Genomic DNA, 27,043 nt, shown 5'->3' on the forward strand with positions numbered 1-27,043 from the left:
AACTCTCCGTGGTCCGAAAATCTAGGCTGGCCCGAAGATGTCACTGTCTTGGCAATGACTCGCACGCCCCAAAGAGGGCTGTGTGGAGTTGTGTGGAGTTATGTATGCATCAGCAGCAACAAGTGTGAAAAGGCTGAGACTGCTGGCGCTCGCCCTTCGTCAGCCTTTTCAGATTAATGGCACTCGCTCTGAGCATTACTGGCTGCAGATATTTAAAGAGCAAAAAGAGCGAGTATTGCAGTTAGCATTTTTTCATTTAACATTTTTTCCTCCTCTTTGTTCATTTAAGCAGATATTTATGCTTTTATGGACATGAGGAACTTCCCCTGGCCCTCTCAGCACCAGCATGTGCCATCTTGTTCTCCCAGCAAGCGCCGCACAGTGACAAGCAATGCTCCTTGTCCCGGCACCCTTTCTCCTCGGGGTAGGCACTTTTCCCCCTTACCAAAAAAACAAATGAGCTTTGGGTGGTGGAAGCACAGGAGTTTTCCAACATGTGATGGGAGCAGGTTCAGCGTGGTGGGGCACAAGCACCAGCTGAAGCGATGGGGCATCTTAAACGTTACCCTTTACAAGCTGCCCCATGCTGAGATCTCTGCATTTCTGTCAAAAGGCTGGACATTACTGCTCTGTTAAAACTCCAAGACCTTCATGCCAAAACAAAGCATAAAGTAAAAAAACCTCTGAGAAAAGACTACAGGATTTCCTTGCTTCCCAATACACCTGCAGAAAATGAAGGCAAAAATCCCTTGCATGCTACACCTACAAAAGTATGCTACAAAAGCTCAAAGCCCTGTGTTTCTTCCTTCTAATATAATTCTTCTGTTATGAAATAAGTGCAAGATCTAGGCCACTTAAAACTCAACTAAATCGGGGCTTCAGACTTGAAAATCCACCTAGATCCCAAGCTGTGATGTAGTCTCCAGGGTTGTCTCCTCTCCGGAGGTACCTACATCTGTTGGTCATGAATTGGTGATCACACAGAGCCCAGGCACCTAACTGCTGCCATCTGTGCATCCCTCGGGCATGGTGGTAACTGTTAATTGATGTTAAATTAATTTGGTGGTGGGCGGAGGTTTTGAGTAGGGGTGTTCAGAGAGCTGAAGCCACCGTGACAGGCGGCATTACTTTACATCTGCATTGGCTGCCTCGGCAGAGCTGATGATGATTAAATGGATGGAGCCAAAGACGGTCTCTCCAGTTCACTGTGAGTGGCACTGCTTGCTGCTAAACACAGAGCTGAACTCACTTTCAGATGAAAGCAAATTCACCTACAGCTCTGACAGCAAAAGAATTCACATGCTTAAAGACAAATGAGATGTATATTTGCTTTTATTCCTCTTTCTCACAACATACGAAATTGCTGGAAATTCTTTCTTTCCTGTGCACAATCTTTTCTTTCTGTTTATTTTACCTGATTTGCAGCTAACAGCTGGTTTTACCTATGACAACCAGCTCACAGAGGCACTTCAGGATATAAAGCACATTTATGATAAGACACCTGATAAATCCTTTCATGTTCTGTATCTTTCCTGTAAAGCTGGGGAGGAGGAGAAGAGAGACGGAGAAAAGACCTGCTTTAGGATGATGTCATAGCTGTTGGGCACATCTGCCCCAAATTAAATTACCATCTAGAGGGCTTATTTTCCAAACATATTTCTTTTCGGCTTGGAAGGAGACATAAAGCAGTGTATCCCTTCAGTTTGCATTTGGGGAGTGTCTGAAAATTTGGGATCACCCTTCACAGTATGCCAGCAAGATTTACCGGGGCTGAGTCTCTCAGGTGATGATGCTGTACAAGTTGTATGAAAAATGAATCTTTCTTGGTTCCTTGATTAAGTTGTGACTCCTAATAAATCTTCCAGAGAAATCAAGCCTGTCTTGCTAAAAGCATGAGGGACCTTTACAAAGCCCTCTAAGAAGGTGTAAGAAAGGGATCTCACCTGTAAGAAGAAAGCTTGCGAAAGTGAACCTGTTCAAATTTTTAAAAATCCATTCTCCATCCTTCACAGTGAACTCTGTATGCGTGCCAGAATCTGAAGACAAAAATGTAAAAGGCGTAGAAATTAACAACACCATTTAAACACATCGAGGATAAAACACGTGCAAATAGGCTGCTCTGTCTATGGCAATATCAAAAAAAAAAAAAGTAACAGGAAAAAGCAAGAGGAAGAGAAAATGTATGAAAACTAATTTGTTTTTTAATATGCAATCTTTCCCTATAAAGGCACTCCGACTATTTGTCTTCCAGGTGATAAAGAAGAGGGAAATGCTGCACCAGACACAAACCTTGCTGAGGGCTGGTGTGGAGTGCAGGTGCTCCCAATGTGCCCGTCCTGGCAAAGCCCCGTGGGACGGGTGAGCCGTCTCTTCTGGCTTTGGTGTCTGCTCCTGAGCGGACCCCGTGGGCCCAGTGGCCGTGAAAAAGCTGCACACGTGTGTGGCGTGTGCTGCGTTGGAGGGAAAGACCCCAGTGCCGCCCGGCCAGCTCGGGCAGCCTCAGTGCTGAACGCAATCACACCAGTGTTGTTTCACAGGAGCTCCACTGAAAACCACAAACCTGCCATTTGTCCACATTAGGTACTTAGAACTGGGGTAAAAATGCCCGCAAATGCCTCTTCCAACGCACCTGACACATAGCATCCAGGCGCAGCCAAGCCTTTCAGCCCATCTAGAAGCCCCGGCCCCGGTTTTGTGCTGACGTAAACCAGGGCAGTTGGTGGATGCACGCTGATTTACACCAGCTGAGGAACTGTTCCTATATTTTCACCTGGTTCATGAAGATTTATATACTAATTCCCTGCAAAGCTTTATAATGAAAAAAAGAATCGCCTAGCTGTGTGTGCAAGTCCTATTTCATGAGTAAGTTATCTCAGCCTTGCTGGGTCAGATCTTACTGAGAGGACGATACATCCAGGGCTGTCATGTAAATCATTTCCTTTTGAATACTTAAGTCTAATCAACTTCAGACCTTGTTTTGGACACATTGTACTTTTCATAAGCTGAAGAACTCTCTCTGATGAAATCCTTGCCTCCTGACCCCAAAATACATCTGAACAAAATTGTCCCATCAGGAGTTCAGATAATTGCTTGGCCTTTCCTGTCAGTCATAAACCAGACCGATCCAACTATTTTGGACACTTCCCCACACTTTAATGTGCTTTTCAAACACATTCCGGACAGTGTAACAGAATAGGAATGGTTGCTTTTACAAATGTGTGGTACTTCATATGCTTAAGCAAAGAAATCAGAGACTCTCTTTGCTGGTGCCATATGTATTACTGTGTGATAAAAATTCACCAGCATGTAGTTCTGCAATTATTGTTCTTACAGCTCCATTAGTCTTAAATCTTATTTATGTGCTGTGGGCTTTCTTCTTTCACTGGAACTCCCAGGCTCTCCCTCTCCTTGCGCCAAAGCTTATGAAACACCAAGTAATCCAGGCACAATCTGAAGACTCGATCTTCCTCGTGCCCAGAGTGAGTACGTTTAAGAGCGACGCCTTTCTGCTCCCACCTACAAGCTCCTTCAGGGCCCACCGCTGCGCAGCTCCTCTGATCCAACCGAGGTGGCCAGGTGGCTGACGCAGCAGGACGCCGGCGCTGAGCGAGGTTCGCGATTGCCACAGCGTCTGATGCACAGGGATGCAGCTTGCAACAGGGAGAAGCCAAAGTCCTCGTCTGGTCCGAGCTGGGACGCTGCCCCAGTGCTGCTGGGGACAGCGGGGTGAGATGTCCGCGCAGAAGGCACGGCGTGGACTCCGCAGAAGGCGGTGGGTAGTTTTCTGTTGACTACTGAGGGGGCCACAATTTTCTGCCCCCAGCCTTCCTTGACAGCCTGACAGCGTGCGCAGGAGAGCTCGGGGAGGTGAGGAGGATTTGCTGGAGGAAGCCCGGCACACTTCTGCTGGCGGATGGCAAGCTGCCCCGTGCACTCGGACGGTGCTAAATCCTGAACAATGAGAAGCATTACAAATATTCAGACATCACAGGCGAGGGTTTGCTGAGATCACAGTCTCGAGTTGAAAGCCTGGGAATTCCTCAAGGAGAAGGTGTGGTCTGGGGCAGCGCATGGGAGCCGAGAGCTTTCCAAGTGCCTCTGCAGCTCTCAGCATCTGATGGGGAGATTAAGGTCGCGGGCAAAACACACTGCGAAAATGGAAAGCAGGCTGCTGCGTTCACCAGTTGGTCCAAAGGACAAAATGTATGTGAATGTTAGAAAAGAAAAATCATTAAAAGACCGTCCTACATCAAGAAGAAATCTTTCCAATGGTGGAAACCAGAGACTAGCGGAGTTTGGGTGCCACGGAGGAGCCTCACTTCTTCTGCACCCAAGCCCAAGCCAGGCAAGCGGAGGTGTGGAGCCTTTCGTGTCACCTTGCAGACCGTCAGGACACGAAGCCCACATGTCGCACGGCTCCTGCGGGCAGGCAGGCTCCATCAGAAACCACGGCGCCTGCTGGAGGCCCCAGCCTCTCAGAAGGTCACTGCTACCTAGCAGGGGGGACAAAACTGAACGTAAGACCACAGTTTGGAGTTTGGCACTTTACGCCATCAGCGAAGAGCAACCCGGGAACCCGAGCGGTGTTTCTGACACCGGTGAGCGACACCTGGGTTTTGGCTCCGGCGCAGCCTGGTGAGGGTACACGCTTACGGGTCGTGGCTCTTCTGTACGCATCACAGAACCGCTCCTGAAGCTCCCGCTGGCCTTACCGTTTCTCAGCGTACCCTTGTGCGCCGGTGGTCCCAGGCGGAGCTCGTGCGGGGTTTACAGGCCATCCTCTGAGGAGACGCAGAAGAGGCGTGACCCCTCGGGAAAGTTCGCATTCTCCGCAGGAGCGCCCGCAGCGAAGGCCACGGGGTCCCCTCGGGTGGCTGCCGCGCCCACCAGGTTGGTGGCCACGGACCAGCACACCACCAAGCTGCAAATTTTTCAGTTTCAGGACTTAACTCTAAGAATAGAAAAATAACTTTCGATTTTTCATATTTCTCCTTCACATCATCGTGAGAAAAGCCCTAATCCTGGCATTCCTCTGTTTTCCGAACGCCTTGTGCGATTTCCCGGCGGGATGCCCACCGTTCCAACCTTTGCTTTCTCGCTCCCTTGCTCTTCGTCACTGCCTCGCCGCTCCGCTGTCACCCCCGGGCTGGTCCTCGCAGAAATGACGTCAGAGACGTCCGTGACGTCAGGGCGCTTCAGCGGCCCGGCCCCGGGAATCGGGGCCCAAACCAGCGAACCGCGCCGGGGGGGAAGAGCCGCGGGGCCGTCGGGGAAAGGCGTTCGGGCGGCACGCGGAACGGGACGGCGGAGGGGGTGCCGACGGGGCAAACGCACGGCGGGGCGGCGGCGGGGGGGCTCCGGGTCCGTCCGTCCGTCCGTCCGTCCCCTCGCGCCCCGGGGTCGGCGCCGGGCGCGGCGGCGCGGCTCCGCTCTGGCCGCCAGGTGGCGCCGTCGCCCCGGCGGAACGGCGGGAGAACCCGCGCGCGCCGTCGGTGGCGGCGTCACGCGGCCCGGCCGTTGGGGGGTCCCGCCGCCCGCCGGCGCCCCCGGGCGGTGTCGTCAGGCGCGGTCTGGGTCCGGCGGGGCGGGGCGGCGGGGCCGCGGCCTTCCCCGGTCACCCCCGCATGGGGTTGGTGTGGCCTTCCCGCGGGGGTGCCAAGCGGCTTCCGCGGGAGAAACGTGGGAAAAACCCCAAGGTTTAGGGCGACCGGCTGAAGGAACCGGGCGGCTGAAGGGGAGCATTCCCCCGGGCCTGGCATCTCCTCGTGTGGCGGCTGCGGCGCCGCGGCCTGCCGTGCTCTGGGCCCCGAGGCCCTCGGGGGAGGCAAGGGCCGCCCGCGGGTCTCAGAACCGGGGCTGCGGAGTTTATCCAGAGCCCAGCCTGCGCTCTGGAAAAGCTCTGACTGCAGAGGCAAGCGGGGCTTGGTCAGGCTGCAAATGCAGCGAGAGCAGCAGTTCTGCTTCAGGTGTGTGGGTGCTGCTCTGGGCTTCATGAGGCATCGATAAATGAAAAATGGAGTTACTTTAATAAACACTCAAACGTAACCGTTGGAAGGTGAAGTCAAAAGTTTGGAGTTGGTTCGCGTTTTTACAGACGCGGGAGTAACAACAAACTGAGGAAACGTGCTCGTTTGTAAGGCTGCCTGAGCAAAGCCGTGCGAGTCAGACCGAGGGCCATCAAACTTGGTTATGCTGGATAATATCCTGTTACTCCCCGGAGGAGTAAGGCAGTCCTCAATGGAGCTATCAAGGCACACAATTCCAGTAAGTTATATACAATTCTGGACTTGTTTTCTAAACAGATGCATTAATTTTTTTGGTAAGAAGCCCGTTACATTATTTTTGGCCAACGCTCTGCTTTTCTATAGCTCTGGTAAAGCTTGGTCTGTGAAGTGTTTTTTCATCTACCTCAGAGCACGTGTTGACATCACCAAGAAGGAAGCAGTGCTAGAGCAAAAGAAATGTATAGAAGGGAAAGCCCAGGCAGTGATTACATGTGATGAAATGGAAGACAGCCAGCTGAACAGTGAAGTGTTTCTATTGACTTACCCTGGAACCTAGTGCTTTGGCTGAGGAACTACTCCCCTCAGCTGTGTGCTGGGATCCCAGGGTGCCAGTGGTTTCCTGGGGTGCATTAAGAGGAGTGTGGCCAGCAGGTCAAGTGAGGTTCTTCTCCCCCTCTACTCTGCCCTAGTGAGGCCCCATCTGGAGTACTCTGTCCAGTTCTGGGCTCCCCAGTTCAAGAAAGATGAGGAGCTACTGGAGAGAGTCCAGCAGAGGGCTACGAGGATGGTGAGGGGACTGGCGCATCTCTGCTACGAGGAGAGGCTGAGGGAGCTGGGCTTGTTTAGCCTGGAGAAGAGAAGGCTGTGAGGGCACCTAATATATACTTACAAATATCTGAAGGGTGGATGTCAGGAGGATGGGGCCAGGCTCTTTTCAGTGGTGCCCAGCGACAGGACAAGGGGCAATGGGCACAAACTGAAGCAGAGGAAGTTCCAGCTGAACATGAGGAAGAACTTCTCCACTTTGAGGCTGACGGAGCACTGGCACAGGCTGCCCAGGGAGGTTGTGGAGTCTCCTTCTCTGGAGATATTCAAGACCCGCCTGGACAAGGTCCTGTGCAGCCTGCTGTAGGTGACCCTGCTTCGGCAGGGGGGTTGGACTAGATGACCCACAGAGGTCCCTTCCAACGCCTAACATTCTGTGATTCTGTGATTTCAGGCACAGATGACTCTTGATGAATTTTGAGGCAAAATTTGATGTTGATTAATTATTTGATAAGTTCTGAAAATTGTATACGTGCTGGGGAAGTCTCCCTATAATGTGCATTTCTCTGGTTTCCATTCCTTGTCATGCTGTTGTTGGGAATATTGGACACCTCCTGCTGCTGAATCCCTGCCCTGGGAAAGGGACAGCATCAGCTGAGCACAGGCAGTGCTGAGATTCATAGAGAAGTAAAGATAACTCCTGATTTTAAGCAAAGAAAGCTGAGCTGGATAAAGAGCTTGCTCGAGTAAAATGAAGCTTTGCTCCCCCCCCCCTCCCCCATTCTTTCTTAAGCTTAACAAAAAAGAAAACTGGAAAATCCCCACTGATTGCATCCAGCTGTTAAAATTTTATGATACCGAGATCCCCAGTTGTCATGACCACTTCATGTAGTTTAATATGGGGTCGTATTCTTTTCAGTTTTGTTTTCTTCGCTGACGTTAGTTAATAAAACACCTTTCAGACAGCCTGTTCTTCGCAGCTATAGAGTGCCTGGTCTTCTTCTGTAAAGAGGACAAATACATGCAGCTTCAAGAACTAATTTGTATACACACACCCGAGCCGTTACCTGTGGGATACCTTGGCACACGAGGAAGTTAAACTGCAGCCATAATTCCCATTAGTGTCTGTGGGAGCAACATTTGCATGTTTCCCTGTGAAGGACACGTGTTCTGAACGGAAGCAGCTCTTTTCCGATCACTGTAGACCAGCCCTGCCACAAAAAGGTTGACTTTCCGCCCCAGCCAAGACTCCCCTTGCCTGCGGATGGCTTTGGGCTCAGGCCCGAAATGAATAAATCTCTCTGGACTTTGGAAATTCAGAGGCAAACCAGCATCTCCCTAAGTATTGCACATTTATTCTCCATTTCATCTGCAGCAAGCACGGGGTTGTTATCTACACTGTTTGCACAGTTTCATCTTGGATTTCCTAAAGGGCTTTTTCACTGCTCTATCAACACAGGTTAAATACCCAGGATAAAAGCAATGCCCACATTTTCTGCTTTTAAACACACTAATGTTTTTAGTCTGCCATCGCTCCCGGTTCCCTCCTGCCTTGCTGGTGCCTGCCCATGCCAGCAGTGGTGCACGCGTGGTGGTAGGAGAGGCAGGAGCACGATTCCCTGTGGCAGGGCAGTGTTGGCATCGGCGGGGAGGGGCGACACTCCAACACCCACTTCTGCTTCAGAGCTCTTTGCTCGCTGCAGCACGCTGGTGTTGCTCTGGCTTGTTACCACTGCTCCTGTAGACAGAAAAAACCCTCACCCAACATCAAGAAAGAAGAAGTGTACACATTAGTAGCTCAAGGATCAGACCAGCTGGTTTAATTAATCCCAGAACAAGCATTTCAAGTAAGGGAATCCAGAATTACGATTAAGCTGCAAAAGAATCAAAATGTGCTATGGGCGAGAGGCTTTTGCTGCGCTCTAGCTGGTGAATGCTTATTTTTCAGCCTCAGCATTCTTTTCTATTAGTCTTTTGCCTTTGTGGTGTTGAAAATCGTTTGGGGGATCTATTCAATGATGCCGTTTTATGTAGAAGGTAACCACGCTACTGTACTAAATATAAAGCAGTCAGAGGAACTGAAAATAAAATGATTTGGTTTCCTAAGAGGTAGTGCTGATAAACATTTTGGTCAGCCAGTGCATTTTTTTGTGGACAATGTTTAAGGAAACATTAGCTGCTAACATGCTTAGCTTGAGGAAGCTTTATCCTCCCTGTGCCAGTATTTATAGTCACAGTTTAACAGGAAGCCTCTAGTGATGACGTCTTACTGCTTGTTTAATCATCTTTTACTCAGCAAAATAACTGAGTTAATTTGGGATCGAGAAAGGATGTGGACACCACGGCTGGCTCGGGTCGGGGCATCGCTGGTCTGTGTGCCAGGAAAGCTCTCTGTGGCAGCCGGCTCCGCGTGGAGCTGTGGGCCCTGCCACTGCCCCCTTGGAGAAATACTTCTGTTTCCTCGGGGAAAGCCGGTGGCTTCCCCTTGCTGTGCCTGTCTCTCACGCTGTTCCAGGGATAGGAAAAGTGGCTTTTTAAAATTACAGAGTTTTTAAAACGCAAAAATGGAAATGCAAAGGGAAAGGAACACTTGCAGCATGTGGGGATGTTTTCTGAGATGGAGCTGAATTCACCCTGAGGGTGCCTCTCTGTTTGGTAGGGAAGATCCAGCCGACAGACAACCTTTCGATACATCATCTGTGATGATGCAGCACTTTGTATGGGTATGGACTCCTTCACCTTTTTTAAAAAGGAATTTGCATTATGTCCCTGTTCCTCTCCAGGCAGAGCGTGTGGTTGTGATCATTCGTGACAGTGAACATCGTTTCGTAGCACCAGCCTGAGCAAAGCCAAAGCTGGAAGCCTGAGCTGAGGTACTCACCCCAAAACCACCCCAAACCCTACAGTTAAATCTAGCTTATCAAAACTGTAAGCATCCTTATGTAAAAAGTAGAAGTGCAAGAGATGTCTGCAAATTATTCTGCATTTTTTCTAAGATCAGAAGTTGGTGTGCATATATGAGCTCCTGTGCTCACTGCACTGAAGCAAAGAGCAGCCCTAGACATAAGTCCAGTAAACATTAAAGACAACAAATAGTATAATTCAGCCCACAAAGAGAGGGCTGGATCCTGCTGGTGCTGAGGTCCTTTCGTGTCCTACTAAATTAGGAACTGTGGATACTCTACGCCGAAGAAGAAATGCCAAGTATCCTCCGGGGCTGGGTTCGCAGCTTAGCGGAAAGTCAGGCTAAAAAGAAAACAATAAGTACAAGTGCCACCAAACTCCTCAGAAGAAAGGAAACTACACCGAAGCAACAGCCTTTCGCTTTTAGCCCCCCAAGAGCTGAAATGAGCAAGCGCCGAGGCGGTAAGTGGTTCCCGTCCTGCCACCGGCAGCAGGAGATACATTATTTAGAAACTACAGAAATTGGCTGTGTTAGCAGCGTAGCTAAACAAATTAGAAATGATAGCATAGCTGGGGGTTCAGTTTATATAGCTGGAGTGCCGAGACAGAAATACAGATTATGACAGGTTAATGGGGACTGTGACATTCCCTATCCATGTAAATAAACACTGAATTTGAGAACCTCTGTTTTCCCCAAGCACTAGTAAATAAAAGTGTAACAGAGACCTCATGTAAAGTAACCATATGTTTATAATTATACCAACATTGTAGATCCCCTGTGTGAAATTTCACATCTTTATTGCTTCTATTTTAATGTTTACAAAGTTAGTGGTAATTTTTCAAAACCAAATCTATCCTAAACAGGAAAGACAATTTCCTGCATCGTTTTAATTTTCTACGCCAGAGCGAACGAAAGCAGAACTGCTCTTGCAAACCTCTTCCCTCTCTCCCGCTCTATACGCCGCAGTTTGTTTCCCCGACGTCAGGGTATGTTTTGACGCACCAAGAATGCAGGAGTGGCTTCACTCTTCGTATCCATATATTATGTTTTTCACTGTGTGCAAGAGACAATATGGTTCTAATCTAAGACAGTGACAAAAATGCAGAGAGCTTGCAGAGAAGCAACGTTGCCACTGGTTCGTGGCAAAATAAAATGCTGTACAAAGCAACAGTGGCAAGCAGGATTAGCCCTGATACTTCTCCCGACTTTTCTCGTGAAAAGACGAAGTGCCAAAAGCAGGAGCAAAAGGAAGAGAAATGGGAAAGCCCGTCCCCGTGCCGTGGGGCTGCACAGGGCTCCGCCGAGCTGGCACGCGGGGGAAGCCCCTGGAAGAGCCCCATGGGCTGTGGGGCGCTGGGAGAGGCACGGAATCCTAGCGGGATGCTTGGGAAGCGAAACAGAACTTTCCTTGGAGGACCGCAATGTGGGAGCTGGTTCAGGCTCCCCTAAAAATCTGCTGTTTGTTTGGGTACGCTCCTTCACCTCCAGTTAGTTCCCATGCCGTAGTTTTGACAGTTAAAATTCTTGGTCCGCTTAGACCTTTGAGGTTTATGTTAACAGTTTGGAGAGTGTGCAGGCTGAAACAAATATGCTGGGAAAAAAAAAATGATGGTTTGCTGTACTAAGCAAAAATTTTAAAAGAATTGGCTGGTGCGATGGTCCAGGATGCAGGCAGCTGAGAGGGGATCTTGGTACTCCCTCCGAGAGGGGATCTTGGTACTCCCTCCCCGACGATGCTCTCGGCCGAGAGCGGTGCAGCCCGGCCAGGAAGGAGGCAGAGAGAGGAGCTGGTGCATTACCCACCAGGGAAGGTCCATCTGGGGAAGGGGAAGCAACTTCTAGGTCAGAATCTACTTTCTGAAAATAAATATTCCTGCTAATATGGAGCACAGAAAACCAGCCTTTTCAGGAGCACTGCAGCAAGGAAGCAGAGGTGATAAAAATGTTGAAGCTAAAAGCGATGGGAGTTTAATGCCTCGGATCTGGGGCCTCTGAAAGACAAGTCCCATTTTCAAAGCCCAGGCTTGTGGAAGCTGGTGTTTCACTGAAAACCAGCACTTATGGACTACTTGGGCGTTTCAGAAAACATTGTGCTGACTGTTCTTCTAGTAGAAATCCCTACCTCTGATTATGTGGTGTGACCACAGCCTCTTTGGAGCTTTTTCTGGTAAAGGGGGAAGAAGCCCATACCTTGAGTGGGTACATTTTCTAGTCATCCTCCTAGAGAATGATTTTGATTTGCAGAAATAAAAACCCTACAATGGATCATTCGTGTTAAAATAAGCCACAACCTAGCTGTAAAAAAATAAAAGATATTAAGAGGTACTGTCTACAAACTGAGCAGCTCTCTACTAATGCCACTTAGGCACCACAATAAGTTTTCCAAAAAGCCACAAACCAGAGGTGAAACGAGGCTTGCTTAGGCCTTGGCTTGACCGCTTGTACAGGATGAATTTTAACCTCTGACACCAGTCCTCAGCATTGCTGCTCACTTTACAGTGTTAACAAGAGAAATTTCCATTAAACTTCCAGGGGAAAACCATTACATTTGATTTTCTCTGTCTCCTGGTTTTCAAATTTTGCCTCTGGTGATTTTTTTTTTTTTTCCCAGAATAGCAAATTCACAGAAAGAAATAAGTTTGAAAGATGTGAAAGCTGCATGTTCTTGTGCAAGGAAATTCATGAAGCTGTTTCTAAAACTGCAGTTTAGAAAGCTTCCCCAAATTGCTCTAGTTTGGAGAAACATATTTGAAATAAAAAATTGTTACAAAACTTTTATAATGCAATTATAAACTGAAATCTGGCCAGCCTTTATTGTTGAGAAAACCAGAAAGGAAATAATTTTTTAAAATGCTATTCTTCTTTTCTTGTGGCTGCTATTATTTTATTCTTCTTATTTTTGTTGCTGCTGTTATTACACCCTTTGCCAAGCTCCGAAGCCGGGATCCCAAGTGTTTCGCTGATTCATTCTCACACTGCCCCACGAGGTGCCCGCTCCTGCCTGCGCTTCCCAGGCCCTGTTCCACACGGTTTTCTCAATGCCAATCAAAACCAAAGCTTCTCTAAGACGGTTTGATATATTCAAGTCCCTTGCAGTGATCTGACCACGCAGCTGCGTAAGGCGCCACGATTGCTACATCTTCTCGGTTCCCTTCCCTCTGTTGTTCCCTTAAAAGTGACAGTCCTGGCAATTAGCTGTATTGAACAATGGCATCGTCTTCCAAAATGGCAAAGGGGACACTGAGCAAGGGGGCCTAACGCCGCGAGAAGCAGGCAGGAGAGCAGCACGGCCTGCTTTATGGCTGTTACTGCTACCTGCATACGCTGTCATCTGGTGAGCACCGCTGTCTTGGGGTGATGACAACAGGCTTCCCCCAGCCTCCACGCTGCCTGGAAGGTCCCCGCAGCCGGGGAATGGCCCCCCTTGGCCGCAGAGGGCCCTGAGTCAGGCCCCCGATAAAGAAGCGAGGGTGGAAAGCAGCCGTCTGACTCGATTTTAGAGAGTGCGTTAAAACATGCAAAAGCAGCAGGTAGAAGTGAAATTGGGCTGATGGAAGTTGCTCTTGAGACCACTCGACCCTTGCAGCTTTGCATTAGTATTAAACCACCTTCCCTTGGGAGAGGAGGAGGCCAAGGGAGGAAAAAGCCGAGAACAAAGAGGGAAGAGGAGAGACAGACCGAGAGACAAAGGCAGGAAGGGAACAGACACTCCGGGAGCAGCGAGGAGACCCTGGAAACCAGCGGGGTGGGAGTGGGAAAGGGCAGCCATGCAGCAGCAGCAGCAGCACTGGAGACCGCAAGGAGGGGATGTGGGAAGTGGAAACAATATCAGAAAAGGAAAATAGGACAATGAAATGCAGCAGGAGAGAAAAGAAAGAGCCTGGGGGACTAGGGTTGGGCAGAAGTTGGTGGAGAAGAAACTGGAGCTGGGCAGCTGATTGGAGATAGCAGGCGGGAGCATGAAGTAAGTGAAGAGGGCACAAAAGGGGCAGAAGGAAACAAAAAAAATGATGATAAGGCTCCGGAAGGAACTGGGTCATGGCAAGAAAAAATAGCCAAAATGCTAAGTACAGAGTAGAAAGGATGGGAGCGGCAAAGGGGAGCAGAAGTAACAAAAGCAAGGCATCAGAAAAGTGAAGCTGAAGGGACGGGAGGAGGGGGGAAGGCCCCAGAGCAGAAAGCTGCTGATGAAAAGGGAGGAACGGTCAGGGGGGCAGCTGTGAAGCCAGGGGACAGACAGGAGGAGTGAAAGCACAATAAATAAAAGGGAGTGAAAAAACGGGACAGAGCGATGTGGGAATTGGTTTTGCATAACGCTTGCCTCATTTCTGCACTGTCACTGATACTCTTTTGTAGCCCTGTTTCTTCACAGTTCATCTGCCAGCACCTCGCAGTACATCTATCCCGCTACAAAGAAGCCAAGGCAATGATGGGCCCCGTTCTCTAATCCAAGCTACGCGATGCGTCCCACATCCACACGGCCACATCCAAATGGCCGTCTGGGGACAGCCCCTGGCACAAGCCATAACTTGAAACAGGCCTGACACTGGCTGGAAAAGTGCTAGCTGGCATGGGCCAAAACCACGCCAGGGAGCTTGCCCAGCCGCAACGGGCACAAGCTGAAGCATGAGAAGTTCCATCTGAACATGAGGAAGAATTTCTCTCAGGGTGACAGAGTGCTGGAACAGACTACCCTGAGGGGTTGCTGAGTCTCCTTCTCTGCAGATATTCAAAACCTGCCTGGATGCGGTCCTGTGCAGCCTGCTCTAGGTAACCCTGCTTCGGCAGAGGGGTTGGAATAGGTGATCTCCAGAGGTCCCTTCCAAACCCTACTGTTCTGTGATTCTGTGTGCAGAGGGTTGCAGGGCAGCTTGTGAGCCCCTGCCTCGGAGTTATCTTCTTCCCTAGTGGAGACGCAGCCTGGATCACTTGGAGTCTGAGTCCCTCACCCGCTTTGAACGTCCCCCTCACGATCCTCAGCTCCCTTAGCATCTCTCCCCAAGAGCTGGGGAGCATGGTGGGACTGAGCTCGCCGCAGGCAAACAGACCTACCGTGCTAGGTGCCTGCTCCGTATGGCCCGGCTGAGCCTGCCTCATGCCACTGATGCGTGTGTTGCGCTGGGAACGGTGCCAAAAGCCCAGGCGTGAGTTGCCCTCTCTTGGTGGAATATGAGAAGAGGGAAGAAAAAGACAAGAAAGTCCAGTGTAGGACTGCATGGCCGGTGAAGAGCAGCTGCTGATGGAGGAGCACGGTCAGAGATGCCGGATTCAACCTGAGGCAAAAGCCCGATTCCCTTTGATTGCTAGGGGGTAAGCTTTCACAGCTTACACAGCTACCCACCTGGACAAGGTCCTGTGCAGCCTGCTGTAGATGACCCTGCTTCGGCAGGGGGGTTAGACTAGATGACCCACAGAGGTCCCTTCCAACCCCTACTGTTCTGTGCTTCTGTGAAACACGCATGACCCTCAGGCTGCAGCTTCTCTTGCTGGAACCAGAGGAAGAACCCACCGGTGGCAGAGCTGGGGCAGACGGGAGAGGTAGGAAGACGTGGAGAACGGGGGACAGCAGGGGAAGATCAAGGAGAGGACAGCAGGGAAGCTCAGCGCAGGCCAAAGGAAAGCGTCGCGGGGAAGTGGAGGAGGGTGGCTTGTGGCTGCCGGCAGCAGCGGTGCTGTGGTTCAGGCGGGAGGATGAGGAGAAGGTCGGGAAGAAGCAAGGAGTGAACGGGACAGGTAGGGGAACACGAGCTCACTGCCACGCTTTGTCCACGGCTGTGAACCCTGCGCAATGGTGGGATCAAACCATTTGCAGAGCTGACACCAGTCTGATATCCCCAACATGGCGGGATTCTGCGCAGCACCCCAAAACGGGGCACCCAGGAGGCACCGGGACGCCCCAAGACGTCGGCCGGCCGGCGGGCAGCGGTACCCGAGGGGCGTCAGCGAGACTTGCAGCATCCCTCGGGTCCGCTTCCCGCGTGGATTCCACAGTGGGGGGGGGGCAAAGGGACCCCCGAGCACCCGGCCCGGCCGCGGACCGCCCCGCGGGGCGGGCTGGGTGCCCCCCGCGGGGGGGCGGTCCGCGGCGGGGCGGTACCCGCGGGGCGGAGCGGGCTGCTGCGGGGCGATCCCGGCCGGGTGCAGTCCCCGCTCCACGCCGCTCCGCCGCGCAGTCCCCGCGCCGCTGCCTGGGCCGCCCTCCTCTCCCTCCCCGCCGCCGCTCGCTATGAACGCACGCCGGGCCCTGCTCTCCGCCGCCTTGCTCGCCGGGCTCCTCTGGGATTTACCTTGCTGCCTGCCGGCTTCCCTCCCCGCCGCCTCCTCCTCCTCCAGGGGCGGGCGGGGCCGCAGGGCGCCGCGGTCCCCGCGGGACGGCCGCCCGCGGCAGGGGGGGCAGGCCGCGGGCCGTGGGCTCCCGCGGGCGGAACCCCACGAGTACATGCTGTCTCTCTTCAGGACTTACTCCGTCGCCGAGAAACTGGGCATCAACGCCAGCTTCTTCCAGTCGTCCAAATCCGCCAACACCATCACCAGTTTTGTAGACAGGGGACGAGGTAAGCGCTGCACCCCCACCACGCACCCCCTCCCGCAACTCCCCTCACCGTCCCCGCGGGGCTGCGGGCGTCCGTCACCGCTGCTCCCCCCCCCCCCCCCCCCCCCCGGTGTTGCAGAAAAAGTGGATCTTTCGGTCAATTGTGGATTTTTTTGTGGGTTGGTTTTTTTTTTTTCTTATTTTCAAGTGAAAAACCGGGACGGCGGCAGCGTTAAATGCCGCCTGTGAGAAACACGCGTGTTGGTCCCCGAGCCGTCGCGGGGCGCTGGGAAGCACGCACCGGCTTTGCAGGCGCACTGCGGGTCTAAACGCAACCTTGGGGAGGGAGAAACAAACAAAAAAAACCCCGAAAACAAACCTACAACAAAACAAATCTCCTTTCTGGTTTCTTCCCGCTGCCGGCGGACGGGTTATCGCTGGGGCTGCGAGGCAAACAGAAAGTTCAGTCTGACCGAGGGCAAACGCTCGCTGCCCGGGGCTGCCCTCGCGCAGGGTCGCTTTATCGGGGTCACCTGGAGGAGCACCAGCCCCGTTTGAAACTGCTGGGACTGGCGGGGAGGTCGGCCTGGAGCCCAGGTAACCCCGGCCCCGGGACCGCGTCCCGCGTCCTCTGAGCCCGGTGTGTGCGGGACCGCTCCTCGGCCGTTCCCGGGCCGGGGCCGGCGGCGGGGAGCGCTACCCCGGGGGCTCGGCAGCCCCGCGGCGGGGGGCGCGGAGGAGGGCAGCGGCCGGCGGAGCCCCGGCTCGTCCCGGGCAGCACCGGGGCTCCCGGGACCCCCCCGCGACCTGCCGGGCCCTGCTTAGCCGTTCCGTCACTGTGTTATCGCTCGCACCCGGGGCGGCGGGTGGAGGTTTCTCGGCGATCCGGAGGAAAATCTCCCTTCCCTCAAAACGCGCCCACCCCCCCCTTTTTTTTTTCCATTACTCTGGTTTGTGAGCCATTAAGGACAGACTAATTACCAGGTTCTTAACGAAGGTCGCGCGTTCTTTCCTTCTCCCCGTCCCTTCCCGGTTTGAAGACCCTCCCCTCCTCCCGCGCCCCCCCTCGGGACCCTGCCTGGGTACCGGCCGGCGGCTGGCAGCACCCTCCCGCACCCCCCCTCCCCGCTGCCCGGCCGTCTGACGGCGAAACGCACCGCCGGGAAAGCGCCCGGCTCCCTGGAGCCGCGGGAGCCGCTCGCTCCCCAAACTAAATCAATCCCCCCCCCGCCGCCCCCCCGAGCCGGCAGCTCCCCCCTCCCGCCCCGGCTCCCACGGCTCAGCCCCTTGCCAGCCCCGGCCAGGGGTTCCCCCCCGCGGAGGGAGCTCGGAGGGGTCGGGAGGGTACGTGGAAGCGCCCACGGTGGGTGCCCCCCGCGGTGGGAAGCCCTCGGCCGTGTCCGAGGGGAGAGGGGACGCGGGGTTTTTCTTCCCGCCTTCGCCTTACGGGGGTTGTTTTCTTCGTCGCAGTTATAGGGGGGCGGGGGTGGGGGTGGGGGGGTGTCGGACTCGCTTTCTAGAAATACCGCTTCGAAAGTTCGGCCCTCAGAAACGAGCTGTCCCGCTTCGCCCCCCGGAGAGGGAACGGGGTGCAAACTCTGCGAGCCGCGGGGAAACAGAGCCGCGCTCCAGATCATCTGATTCTTGATAACTAGAAGAAAGACAGTTAATTTAACGAATTTAGCTCATCTCGCTGCGTGGGAGATTCTGCTCCGGGGGAAGCGGTTTGCTAATAGAAGTCCCGGTTTGATGAAGGAAAAGCCTCACTTTTCCCCATTGATTTTGATTTGATGTGTCACCGGCTGTGACCTGCTGCTGGACCTTCGGAGGGTTGCTTAGCATCAAGCCACTGATTGGAGTATTTCAACTCAGTGATCTAATTGAGTGCTCATGTCATAACATATCAAATATTGTCTAGTCTCCCATAATGAAGCGGACCAGCCAGTGGCACGTCACCAAAAAAACTTCAAGAGAGCTTCCGTTCCTCTGAAGTGGTCGCGGTTTTACTGCCCACCTCCCCGTGGGCTCCCAGCCCGGTTAATTGGCGAGCTGGAGCTGTGCTGATGATGAACAGCCTTCGCTCGGGGAAAGCGGGGAGGCGGGGGTTGCGGGAGGGGGGATTTGAGGGGGGGGGAATTGTCTGTCGATTCATTTGCAGACAATATAGCCGCCCAAATTGACCCAATTAGATGGGCTGCTCTTTACCTAAGCGGCAGCTCCGGGGGGGAGGCGGCGGCGGCCGTCCCTCCTTGCCCGCACGGCATCCCGCAGCTCGGCGTTGAGGGGGCGCGGCAGCCCGGAGGGGAGAGAGAAGCAGCTCTTAGCCCTGCCGAGAAGCGTCCTTCCCGCACGCCGCGGGATGCTGAGCCTGCGTGTCCGTGACCGCGTCCCGGGGGAGGGGGGGCCTGGGCGGCAGCCCCCGCCCCCAGCAGCCCCCGAGAGGGGCAAAGCGCTTCGCTGCGGACGCCAACAGCCGCTCCCCTCGCCTGCTGCTGCTTTCCTTCCCGCCTGAAGCTAAATAAGATCGCTTTCAGGCTAGGTCGCGAGGAGGAAAGCCACATTACAGCATTATATATTTTTTTTTCTTTTTTTTTTTTTTCTCCCCCAGCGTTAAAAAAAAAGAGCGCAGAGAGAGGGGAAAGAGTTTTTGTGATTCTTCTCCACCCCCTCCCGCCCCCCACTCGCTCCCCCTTGTTACGGTCGCAAGATCAGACAGGACCTAGCTGAATGTAGGAAAATTACTGTTGGCACATGAAGTAACTCATTAAAACGCAGATGGTGCTCTCGCTGGCCTCAGGACCCCCAGCATTGGAGCTCCACAGTAAGGCAGGACAATTAGGAGCTGCAAGGACTCCACCAGGCAGTGGGGGGAAAAAAAATAAAATAGAAAGCGGGAGGGAGCTGGAGAAGGGAGCCATAAACAAGCAAACCCACCGCTAGCAAGAGACGCGGCGCGGCTCGGAACAAACCGATAACAAACAAAAGAGAAAAAAGAAATAGCCAGGGAGCGAGGGAGCGCGGTTTCGGAAGGGATCTCCCGTGGGGAGGGGATGCCACCAGGGCCGGCTGCCGCGGGCTCCCCTCTCCTCTCCCTGCCCGTGTCGGCAGAGCCGCCCGCAGCCCCGGCCCCGCGGCCGAGCTCCCGCCTACGGGACGCCGAGGGACGGGCAAACCGAAACGGGTCGGGACCGTCTCCTCTCCCCCCCCCGCGTCTGCTCTGCGGGGCTTCGCGCTCCGGGCGAGGGGCAGCCGAGTCGGAGGGGCGGGGGTCCTGCCGCCGTCGTTTCGCCGTTAGGGTCGGGAGGAGGGGTGAGGAGAGGGGGCAGGAGGAAGGGGGGGGGATCCCGCCTGGGGAGGCTGGAAATGGCCCGGCCGTGCGTGCGGGGGGAGAAAAGAGCGTGAATCCCGCTCGAAGTTCATCCAGCGCAGCGCGTTTACGCAGAACGGCGGGTTTCTGGGTGGACCGAGAGCTGCAACGCCGCGCTGTCTGCGCAGCTCCTTCGCCCGGGCGGTGTTGTCGTTGGCAAGAGGGAAAATGAAATACAAGCAGGGAAGTATTTTAATGGGGAAGGAGGGAATTCACAACTGTTAATTATTCGGTGACCTTGTATTCGATTTGTTTGAGCCCCTTATAAAAACTCTAATGCAGACCAGACGGCCGGAGCGAGCAGCGAGCAGCCGCTTCCCGTCCCCGCCGTGCGCCGGGGGAAGGAGCGACCGGCCCGGCCCGGCCCGGCCCGGCTCGGCCTCCGGCAGCCCGGGGTCAGGCGGCGGCGGGGACCGGCCTGCGGGACCGCGCTGCCCGCGCCTGACGGGTATCGGGGGGTTGGGGGTCCGAACCCGGGAGGCAGCCGCACCGCCCGTCTCTCCCCGCTGAAAACCGGGGAGGGGGTCGGAGGGGGGGTTCTTTTTCCTTTCTTTTTTTTTTTTTTAACTATTTTTGTTCGGCGGGGACGCGAGGGTTTGCGCGCAGGGCCGGGGCAGGCAGAGCCCGCAAGCCGCGGGAGAGGGGGCCCCGCGGCGCAGCGAGCGACGCGCTGCCGCGGAGGGTAAGGAGTAATTAGTTATTTCATTTTTAATTTTTAAATCCAGGACCGCCCCCCTCTCCCCCGCGGGGCTTGCTAAGAGGCCACGTTTAAATTTAAATTTTTTCTTTCTTATTTTTTTTTTTTTTTTTTAATTTTTGCGAGGGCGGTAGGACGGAGCGCTCCGTTTCGGGGGTGTCCAGTGCCGGCCGCCGCCGGGGCGATGCCGTGCCGCAGCCCGGGCTGGCCTTACCCTGCTCGGGAGCTGAGCGGCCCCGCGGGGAGAAAGCGGGGCGCAGCCCGGGGCCAGCCCGGCGCTGGGCAGGGCGACCGGGCTCCTCGCCCTCCGCGTTCTCCTCCGCGCTTCGTACCCCTGTGGAAAAAAAAAAGCGGCCGATCGACCGGAGAAACGCTCGTTTCCTTGCGGTTTCGGGGCAGGCTGGAACCGCTTCGAGTCCGGTTTCTGAGCGAAAGGGGACGTTTCGGTCCTCGCTAGCTGTGGGCAGACCTGTACGTTGTGCTGCCGTGCCCCGACGCTTCCACCTCTATCGCTCAGAAACAGCCCCCACAGCCTCCCCGCGCTCCGTTTCTTCGCTCCGAGCGCTGGGAATATTCGTTCCGATTTTCTCAACGCGAATAATTTTGGAGGAAAGTTTTCTCCGCGATCGAAGTATTTCGGGCGGCTAAACGGCCGCAAACGGGGAGAAGGAGGGGGTCTCGTTTAACGCCTGTCACGGCGGGTAGGACCCCCCCAAGGAAGCCCCTCTCCGCCCCGGCGCGTCTCCCGGGGCGATGCCGACAGGCGAGGGGCCCGCAGCCCCCGCGGAACGCCCCGCGGGTGTTGCGGCGGTCCCTCCGCGCCCGAGAGACACGCGTGGGAAGCGGAGGGGGGGGGGGGCGGCGGGCCGGGGAGCGGGGCGAGGGCCGGCAGCCTTCCCGGCGCAGATACGGCCAAGTCGCGATCAAAGGTATATCGCAGTATCGCAGCCAGGTGCCTCCCCGCTCGGGGCGGGGGTGTGGGGGGGTGTGTGTGTGTAGAAACAGCCCTCCACCACCTCGCTGGGGTTCTGGCAGGGCTGGGAACCCGTCCGAGGGAGGTGTGGTCTCTCCCCGTTACCCGATAGCGAAGCGAACGGAACGTTTAAATCTCGTCACCCGGTGTAATAAAAAACCACGGCGAGGCAGGCGGTGGGAGACGCAGGGCTGGAACCCGGAGAAATGCCACACATGGAGAGCCAGCCCCTGCTTCCCGCAGCTCGGGTGACGCTCCGAAAGAAAGAAAGAAATACCTGCTAGCCCTGCGGCTCTGCGGACAGCAGCCCCTCGCAGTTGCGGGGGATTTATGTTTTAATTTCCAGATTATTGCTGAGCGAGCGCCTGCAAAGGGGTCTTTAAGCTGCAAACGTGCTTTTGGTTTGCGAGTTTAAATCTGGCTCGAAAGAGAATTCGGGAACGGGAAAATTCTTCTTGAGCGCGGTTCGGGTGCAATTTGCAGTGATGTGAAGTTAAGATCTGAGCCCCGACGGGTTGGCTGGGAGCCCGGTACCTGATCTGCCGTGAAAAGGGAAACTTCGCTTCGCCTTCGTTAACCCCCGGCTCGCTTCGCAGCGCGGAAAGCGAACCCGGGGAGGCAGCGGGAGAGGGTTCGGGCGGGGGGTCACAGGCAGCTCCTCGCCCCAGTTTCATTTAACCTCGGAGGCGACAGAACCGCAAAGCGGGGGAAAGCGGGGAGGGGGCGGGCGGGGGCCCGGGGAGGGCAGAGCGGAGCGGGGCTGCTCTCGTCCCCCCGCCGCCGACCCGCGCTGAAATTCCGGATCCGTCTGCTCCCTCCTTCCCCCTCCCGACAGTTCATCTTCGCCCGAAAAAAGTAAACAACGGAGCGTCGAAATAATACCGATGCTCGCTGCGTAACTAACATTCATCTAAATTAACGATACAAACACAAAACCCACCCCTCCGGTGCGTTTTCCGCACTGTGGCTTTCCCCAGCCCGGCCGGGTGCGAGGCGATTTTCCCGCTCTCTCCAAACCTTTCGGTAACGGGAATAACGACAACGACAGCCGCAACCGGCCTGGGAAACAGGCGGGCTGTCGAGCTGGCGGTTAGAAACCCCGGGTTTCACCCCCGGAAAGCTGGGGAGGAGCAGCCCCGCTCCGTGCGTGCTCCTCACACGGGGGGGGGGGTGCGACACACACGACACAGCCGGGGTGTCCCCCCCCACGCCGTCGCTGCTTCGTGTCTGTGAGTGCCGGGCAGGCGTCAGCTTCCCCGCAGGCAGAGTCCCCCCGCCAGCCCCGTTCCCCCCGTTCGCGGGGGCCGCGGGGGTGCCGCTCCCCCTCCCCGCCCTCCGCCGCCTTTCCCACCCTCTCCGCCGCGCTGGGAGCCAGCCGGTGTTGGTTTAGGATTATGTATCCGTCTGGAATTATTAGGTTACGAGAGCGAACAAATAGCGTTTATCTGATCGGATTCGAAGCACCCGGCAGCCTTTCGGGGAGCGGGGCGGGAGCCGGCGGCTGCGGACCCCTTACCAACCGCTTTCGGCGGCGGGGACCCCGCAGGGAATTCGGGCTGTCCCCGCTTCCCTCCCGTCCAACCCAGGCGCCGGGATGTCACCCCCGCGGGGGACGAGTCCCCGCGCCGCAGCCGCCCGCACGCAGGGGGCTCCCGGGGAGGGGAGAGGGGAGCGCGATGCCACCTCTGTCTTTGCCCCTTCGCGCTGATGGGCGCAAGGAAAGCCAAAGGCGAGGAGGAGGAGGAGGAGGAGGAGGAGGAGGAGGAGAAGGAGGAGGAGGAAGGGAACCCGCGCGTTCTTTCCCGACGGATGCACCTCCCCTCCCGCCTGGAGCCCCCAGTGCTGCCCGGGACACCCGTGAAGGAGGGAGCAGCGGCCCCAGAGCTCTCCTGAGCTGCCGGGCCCTCCTCCCGCCGCCCGGGCGCACTCCGGCCCCGCCGCCCACGCGGGGGGGGGGGTGTGGGGTGAAGGACACCCCCAGATCCCCAAGCGACCCGTGGGCCCGATCCTGCCGAGACCGCCCAGCGCTTGCAGGCGGGTCGCGCCGGATCTGGCTTCTCTTTCCAGCAGCTCGACGCAGCAGCTGTTGTCGTCACCTGGGGCTCCCTGACGACATTTTTTTCGGGCCGGAGGGGTGCCTTTCTCCAGGCTGGGCCCTTCTCGCCGGAGCGGGAGCAGCCGCGCCGCGGGGAACCCGCCGAGCCCGCAGCGGGAGCCGGGGGCAGGGGTGCGGCGGGCCGGGCTCCAAACCCCCCGGGATGCCCCCAAGGGCCCGACCCGCTTTCCCACCGCTCCCCCCGCCCCCCGAGCGACCCGTGGGGCAGGGCGGGTGTGCGGTGCGCGGCGGGGCACCGGGCTCCGCGGCCGGGGATGCCGCCTGGGTTGCGGGGCGGGAGGGATGCGATCGGCCGGCTGGCGAGATCCGCCGTGGGCTCGGGTGGGCTCCCCGCCCGCGGCCGGTCTCCCTGCTGGCGTCTGGGGGAAGGCGCGGCAGCGCAGGGCGGCTGTGGAGCACGCCGACCCGCACCGGTTAACCGCGCGTTAATCCGCACCGATTCTTACGCGGCCGCGGCGCGTCTGAAGGTCTCGGTTCGCGTAAATCATCCCCTTGTCCCTCCCGCCCCCCGCAGGTTCCCCCAGACCTGTCGGGTAGGGCCGAGGTTGTGAAATACACTGATTAGGAACGCAACGACCTTTGATATCGATAAATAACAGGGGGCTGTATATTTCTCCAGTCTCTGTTTCTACCCCTGGAGCGGGCTGAGCTTGGAAAAGCGGCGAGGGGCTGCTGAACAGAGGCTCCAGTGACACTTTTACAATCGAAATCTACACAAGCTTTACTAGCTTCTGGGGAAACCCAGGGGCTTTGGGAATTTTTGTCTTTGCTGGGTTGTAAACATTTTATTGGAAAGCGGCTCAGGGAAAACTGGTTTGCTTTCTGCACTGCACTTCGTACACCAGCGTGTCAAAAAAGAAGTCCGGGGTTTTCTCTCGGAGGAGAATACAGACGTGTGTCTGTACACATGCGTGCGTAACGAACACGAGCACGCAGACATTGCCAGTCCCACATCGCTGTCGGGGCTGACGGGCAGGGGATGTGCGCGGAGCAGGGGCTGCCCCTGCGGCGGGAGAGCCCTCCCCTGCCTGCTGCGGGTCCTTCCATACCTCCTCCTCTCCTTCTTTCGTCTTCTTCTTTCTTCTTTCGTCTTCTTCTTCCTCCTCCTCTCCTCTCCTCTCCTCTCCTCTCCTCTCCTCTCCTCTCCTCTCCTCTCCTCTCCTCTCCTCTCCTCTCCTCTCCTCTCCTCTCCTCTCCTCTCCTCTCCTCTCCTCTCCTCTCCTCTCCTCTCCTCTCTTCCTCATCTCTTTCTTTCTTTCTCCTTCTCCTTCCCCTTCTCCTCTCCCCGCCCTCTCCCGGGCCCGGCTCGGTCCCGGCTCCCCCCGGAGCCCCTGACCCCGCTGCGGGGCCGGCCCCAGCTGGGGGGCGGTGGTGGGGGGGCCGGGAGCGGCCCTGCCCGCCCTTCCCCTCCTCGGCGACCTCTCGGCCGTGCCCCCCCCCTCACACCCCCCCGGCCCGCAACTGACTGTAACTATTTCTCGCCCCGCAGACGACCTCCCGCCCGCTCCCCTGAGGCGGCAGCAGTACGTGTTCGACGTCTCGACCCTCCCGGAGGCGGAGGAGCTGGTGGGGGCCGAGCTGCGGCTCTTCCGCCGGGCCCCCCGCGGCCGCCCGCCGCCCGCCGCCCCGCCGCGCCTGCAGCTCTTCCCCTGCCTCTCGCCGCGGCCGCTGGACTCGCGCGCCCTGGACCCGCGGGCGGGCCCGGCCGCCGGCTGGGAGGTCTTCGACGTGCGGCAGGGCCTGCGGCAGCCGCGGCCCGGGGAGCGGCTGTGCCTGGAGCTGCGGGCCTCGGCGGGCCGCGGGCCGCCGCCGCGCTGGCTGGACCTGCGGGGCCTGGGCTTCGGGCGGCGGGCGCGGCCCCCGCGGGAGCGGGCGCTGCTGGTGGTCTTCAGCCGGGCGCGGCGGCGGAGCCTGCTCGGGGAGCTGCGCGCCGAGCTGGGCGCGCCCCCGCCGCCGCCCCCCCGGCGCCCCCGCCGCCGCCGCCGCACCGCCTTCGCCAGCCGGCACGGCAAGCGGCACGGCAAGAAGTCGCGGCTGCGCTGCGGCAGGAAGCCGCTGCACGTCAACTTCAAGGAGCTGGGCTGGGACGACTGGATCATCGCCCCGCTAGAGTACGAGGCCCACCACTGCGAGGGGGTCTGCGACTTCCCGCTGCGCTCCCACCTGGAGCCCACGAACCACGCCATCATCCAGACGCTGATGAACTCCATGGACCCAGGCTCCACGCCGCCCAGCTGCTGCGTCCCCACCAAGCTGACCCCCATCAGCATCCTCTACATCGACGCGGGCAACAACGTGGTCTACAAGCAGTACGAGGACATGGTGGTGGAGTCCTGCGGCTGCAGGTAGCGCCCGGGACGCGGCGGGACGGGACGGGACGGCCCTGCGGGGCTGCGCCTGGCGCGGCGGCGGCAAGCGGGGGCGGCCCGCGGGGAGCGGCGGGCCCGGGCCCGGCCCCGGCGTTGCGGCGGCAGCGGGGCTAGGGCAGGGCGGGCGGCGGGGATCCCCGCCGGGCCCCGTCCCGCCTTCCCCCACCCCCCGCCGAAGGTGGGGGCAGTTCACCCGCCGAGTACAGAAAGAGTCGGGGGGGGGGGGGGGCGGCGAGTGGACACCCGCCCCCAGAAGTCTCTCCGGAGAGGGCTGTGTCGTTTCTGCCCTCTCCCTTCCACATTCCTGCAAGATTACCAGCCAGAAACAGCCTACGGCCCTCCACCCCCCACCCTTCCGAAAAGGAAAGAGAAAAGGAAAACAAAACAGCACAAAAATTTGCTCAAGATTGTAATTAGCAGTTAGGTTTTATTTCAAGACAGCAGTGAAAAACTGTGACGAGCGAAGTGTGGCGGAAAGCACATCCTGGGTGGACTGGGAAGGAAACTCCTTCGGATTGCAGCCCGGATCCCTGGGCTGCCCTCGCAGCCTGCAGCGGCGTCGCACCCAGACGTGGTGCCGGAAGAGGCCTTTGGTGTGACAGCTCTGTTCCTTTCCCGCCTTCCGTCTCAGCTGCGGCTTCACCTGAGGAGAGTGCGCTTCGAGGCATGCCCGGCCCTTCCTTAGCGTAACTAGCACGTTCATAGTTCCAGGCTTTTCCCCGCTGATTTCTAGAACCGCTGGCTTATCTGATTTCACAGAGCTACAAACTGATGGAAAAAAAAATTTAAAAATAAAGAAGAGAATAATAATATAAAATGCTAATAAAAAAGACTCAACCGGGAGCAATAATTTAAAATGCACATTTTGCTTTGGATGCACTGTTGTTCATGTAAAAGTTGTAAATATTTGTTTATTTAAACAGACTGAAAAGTGCAAAAATGGAGATGAACAACACGCATTTCTTTTTTTAATGTACAAAACGTTATATGCACTCGAAATGTTATAATTTCTAATATTTTTAAAAGTTTATATTTGAGTTGTACAGAATTAAGCATTAATCAAATATTTCATCCTTGCTTAACATTATCGTTTCCTTAACATATTATTACAAGATTTAAATTCTGTGCTAGTGATGGAGAAAAGAACTTTTTTTTTACTGTCTACCTCACTATAATGCAAGTATTTACAACTCTAAAGTTACCTGAGGTAAATTAATATTCAGAACATTTTTAAAATACGCCTTTACTGGACGATACTACAACTATTACTGTATTATTAAACGATTTTTTTTTCCAAAAAGCCAGCTCGCTTTT

The 27,043-nt window shown here is 56.1% G+C and overlaps 1 protein-coding gene across 1 annotated transcript; it reads left to right on the forward strand.

Annotated features, from left to right (window-relative positions):
* The first annotated feature begins 15,901 nt into the window (after positions 1-15,901).
* Positions 15,902-25,709, forward strand: GDF6 (growth differentiation factor 6). Its single transcript, XM_075415234.1, has 2 exons — positions 15,902-16,229; positions 24,850-25,709. The coding sequence occupies exons 1-2, from the start codon at positions 15,902-15,904 to the stop codon at positions 25,707-25,709; spliced, it is 1,188 nt and encodes a 395-aa protein (XP_075271349.1).
* Positions 25,710-27,043: the final 1,334 nt, after the last annotated feature.

The sequence above is a fragment of the Opisthocomus hoazin genome, chromosome 3 (genome assembly GCF_030867145.1).
Source record: "Opisthocomus hoazin isolate bOpiHoa1 chromosome 3, bOpiHoa1.hap1, whole genome shotgun sequence".
Classification (NCBI taxonomy): Eukaryota; Metazoa; Chordata; class Aves; order Opisthocomiformes; family Opisthocomidae; genus Opisthocomus; species Opisthocomus hoazin.

Coding starts and splice junctions, on each gene's coding strand:
- GDF6 (XM_075415234.1), top strand. CDS start 15,902: ATGAACGCACGCCGGGCCCTGCTCTCCGCCGCCTTGCTCGCCGGGCTC. Junction 16,230..24,849: donor TTTTGTAGACAGGGGACGAG/GTAAGCGCTGCA, acceptor CTCGCCCCGCAG/ACGACCTCCCGCCCGCTCCC.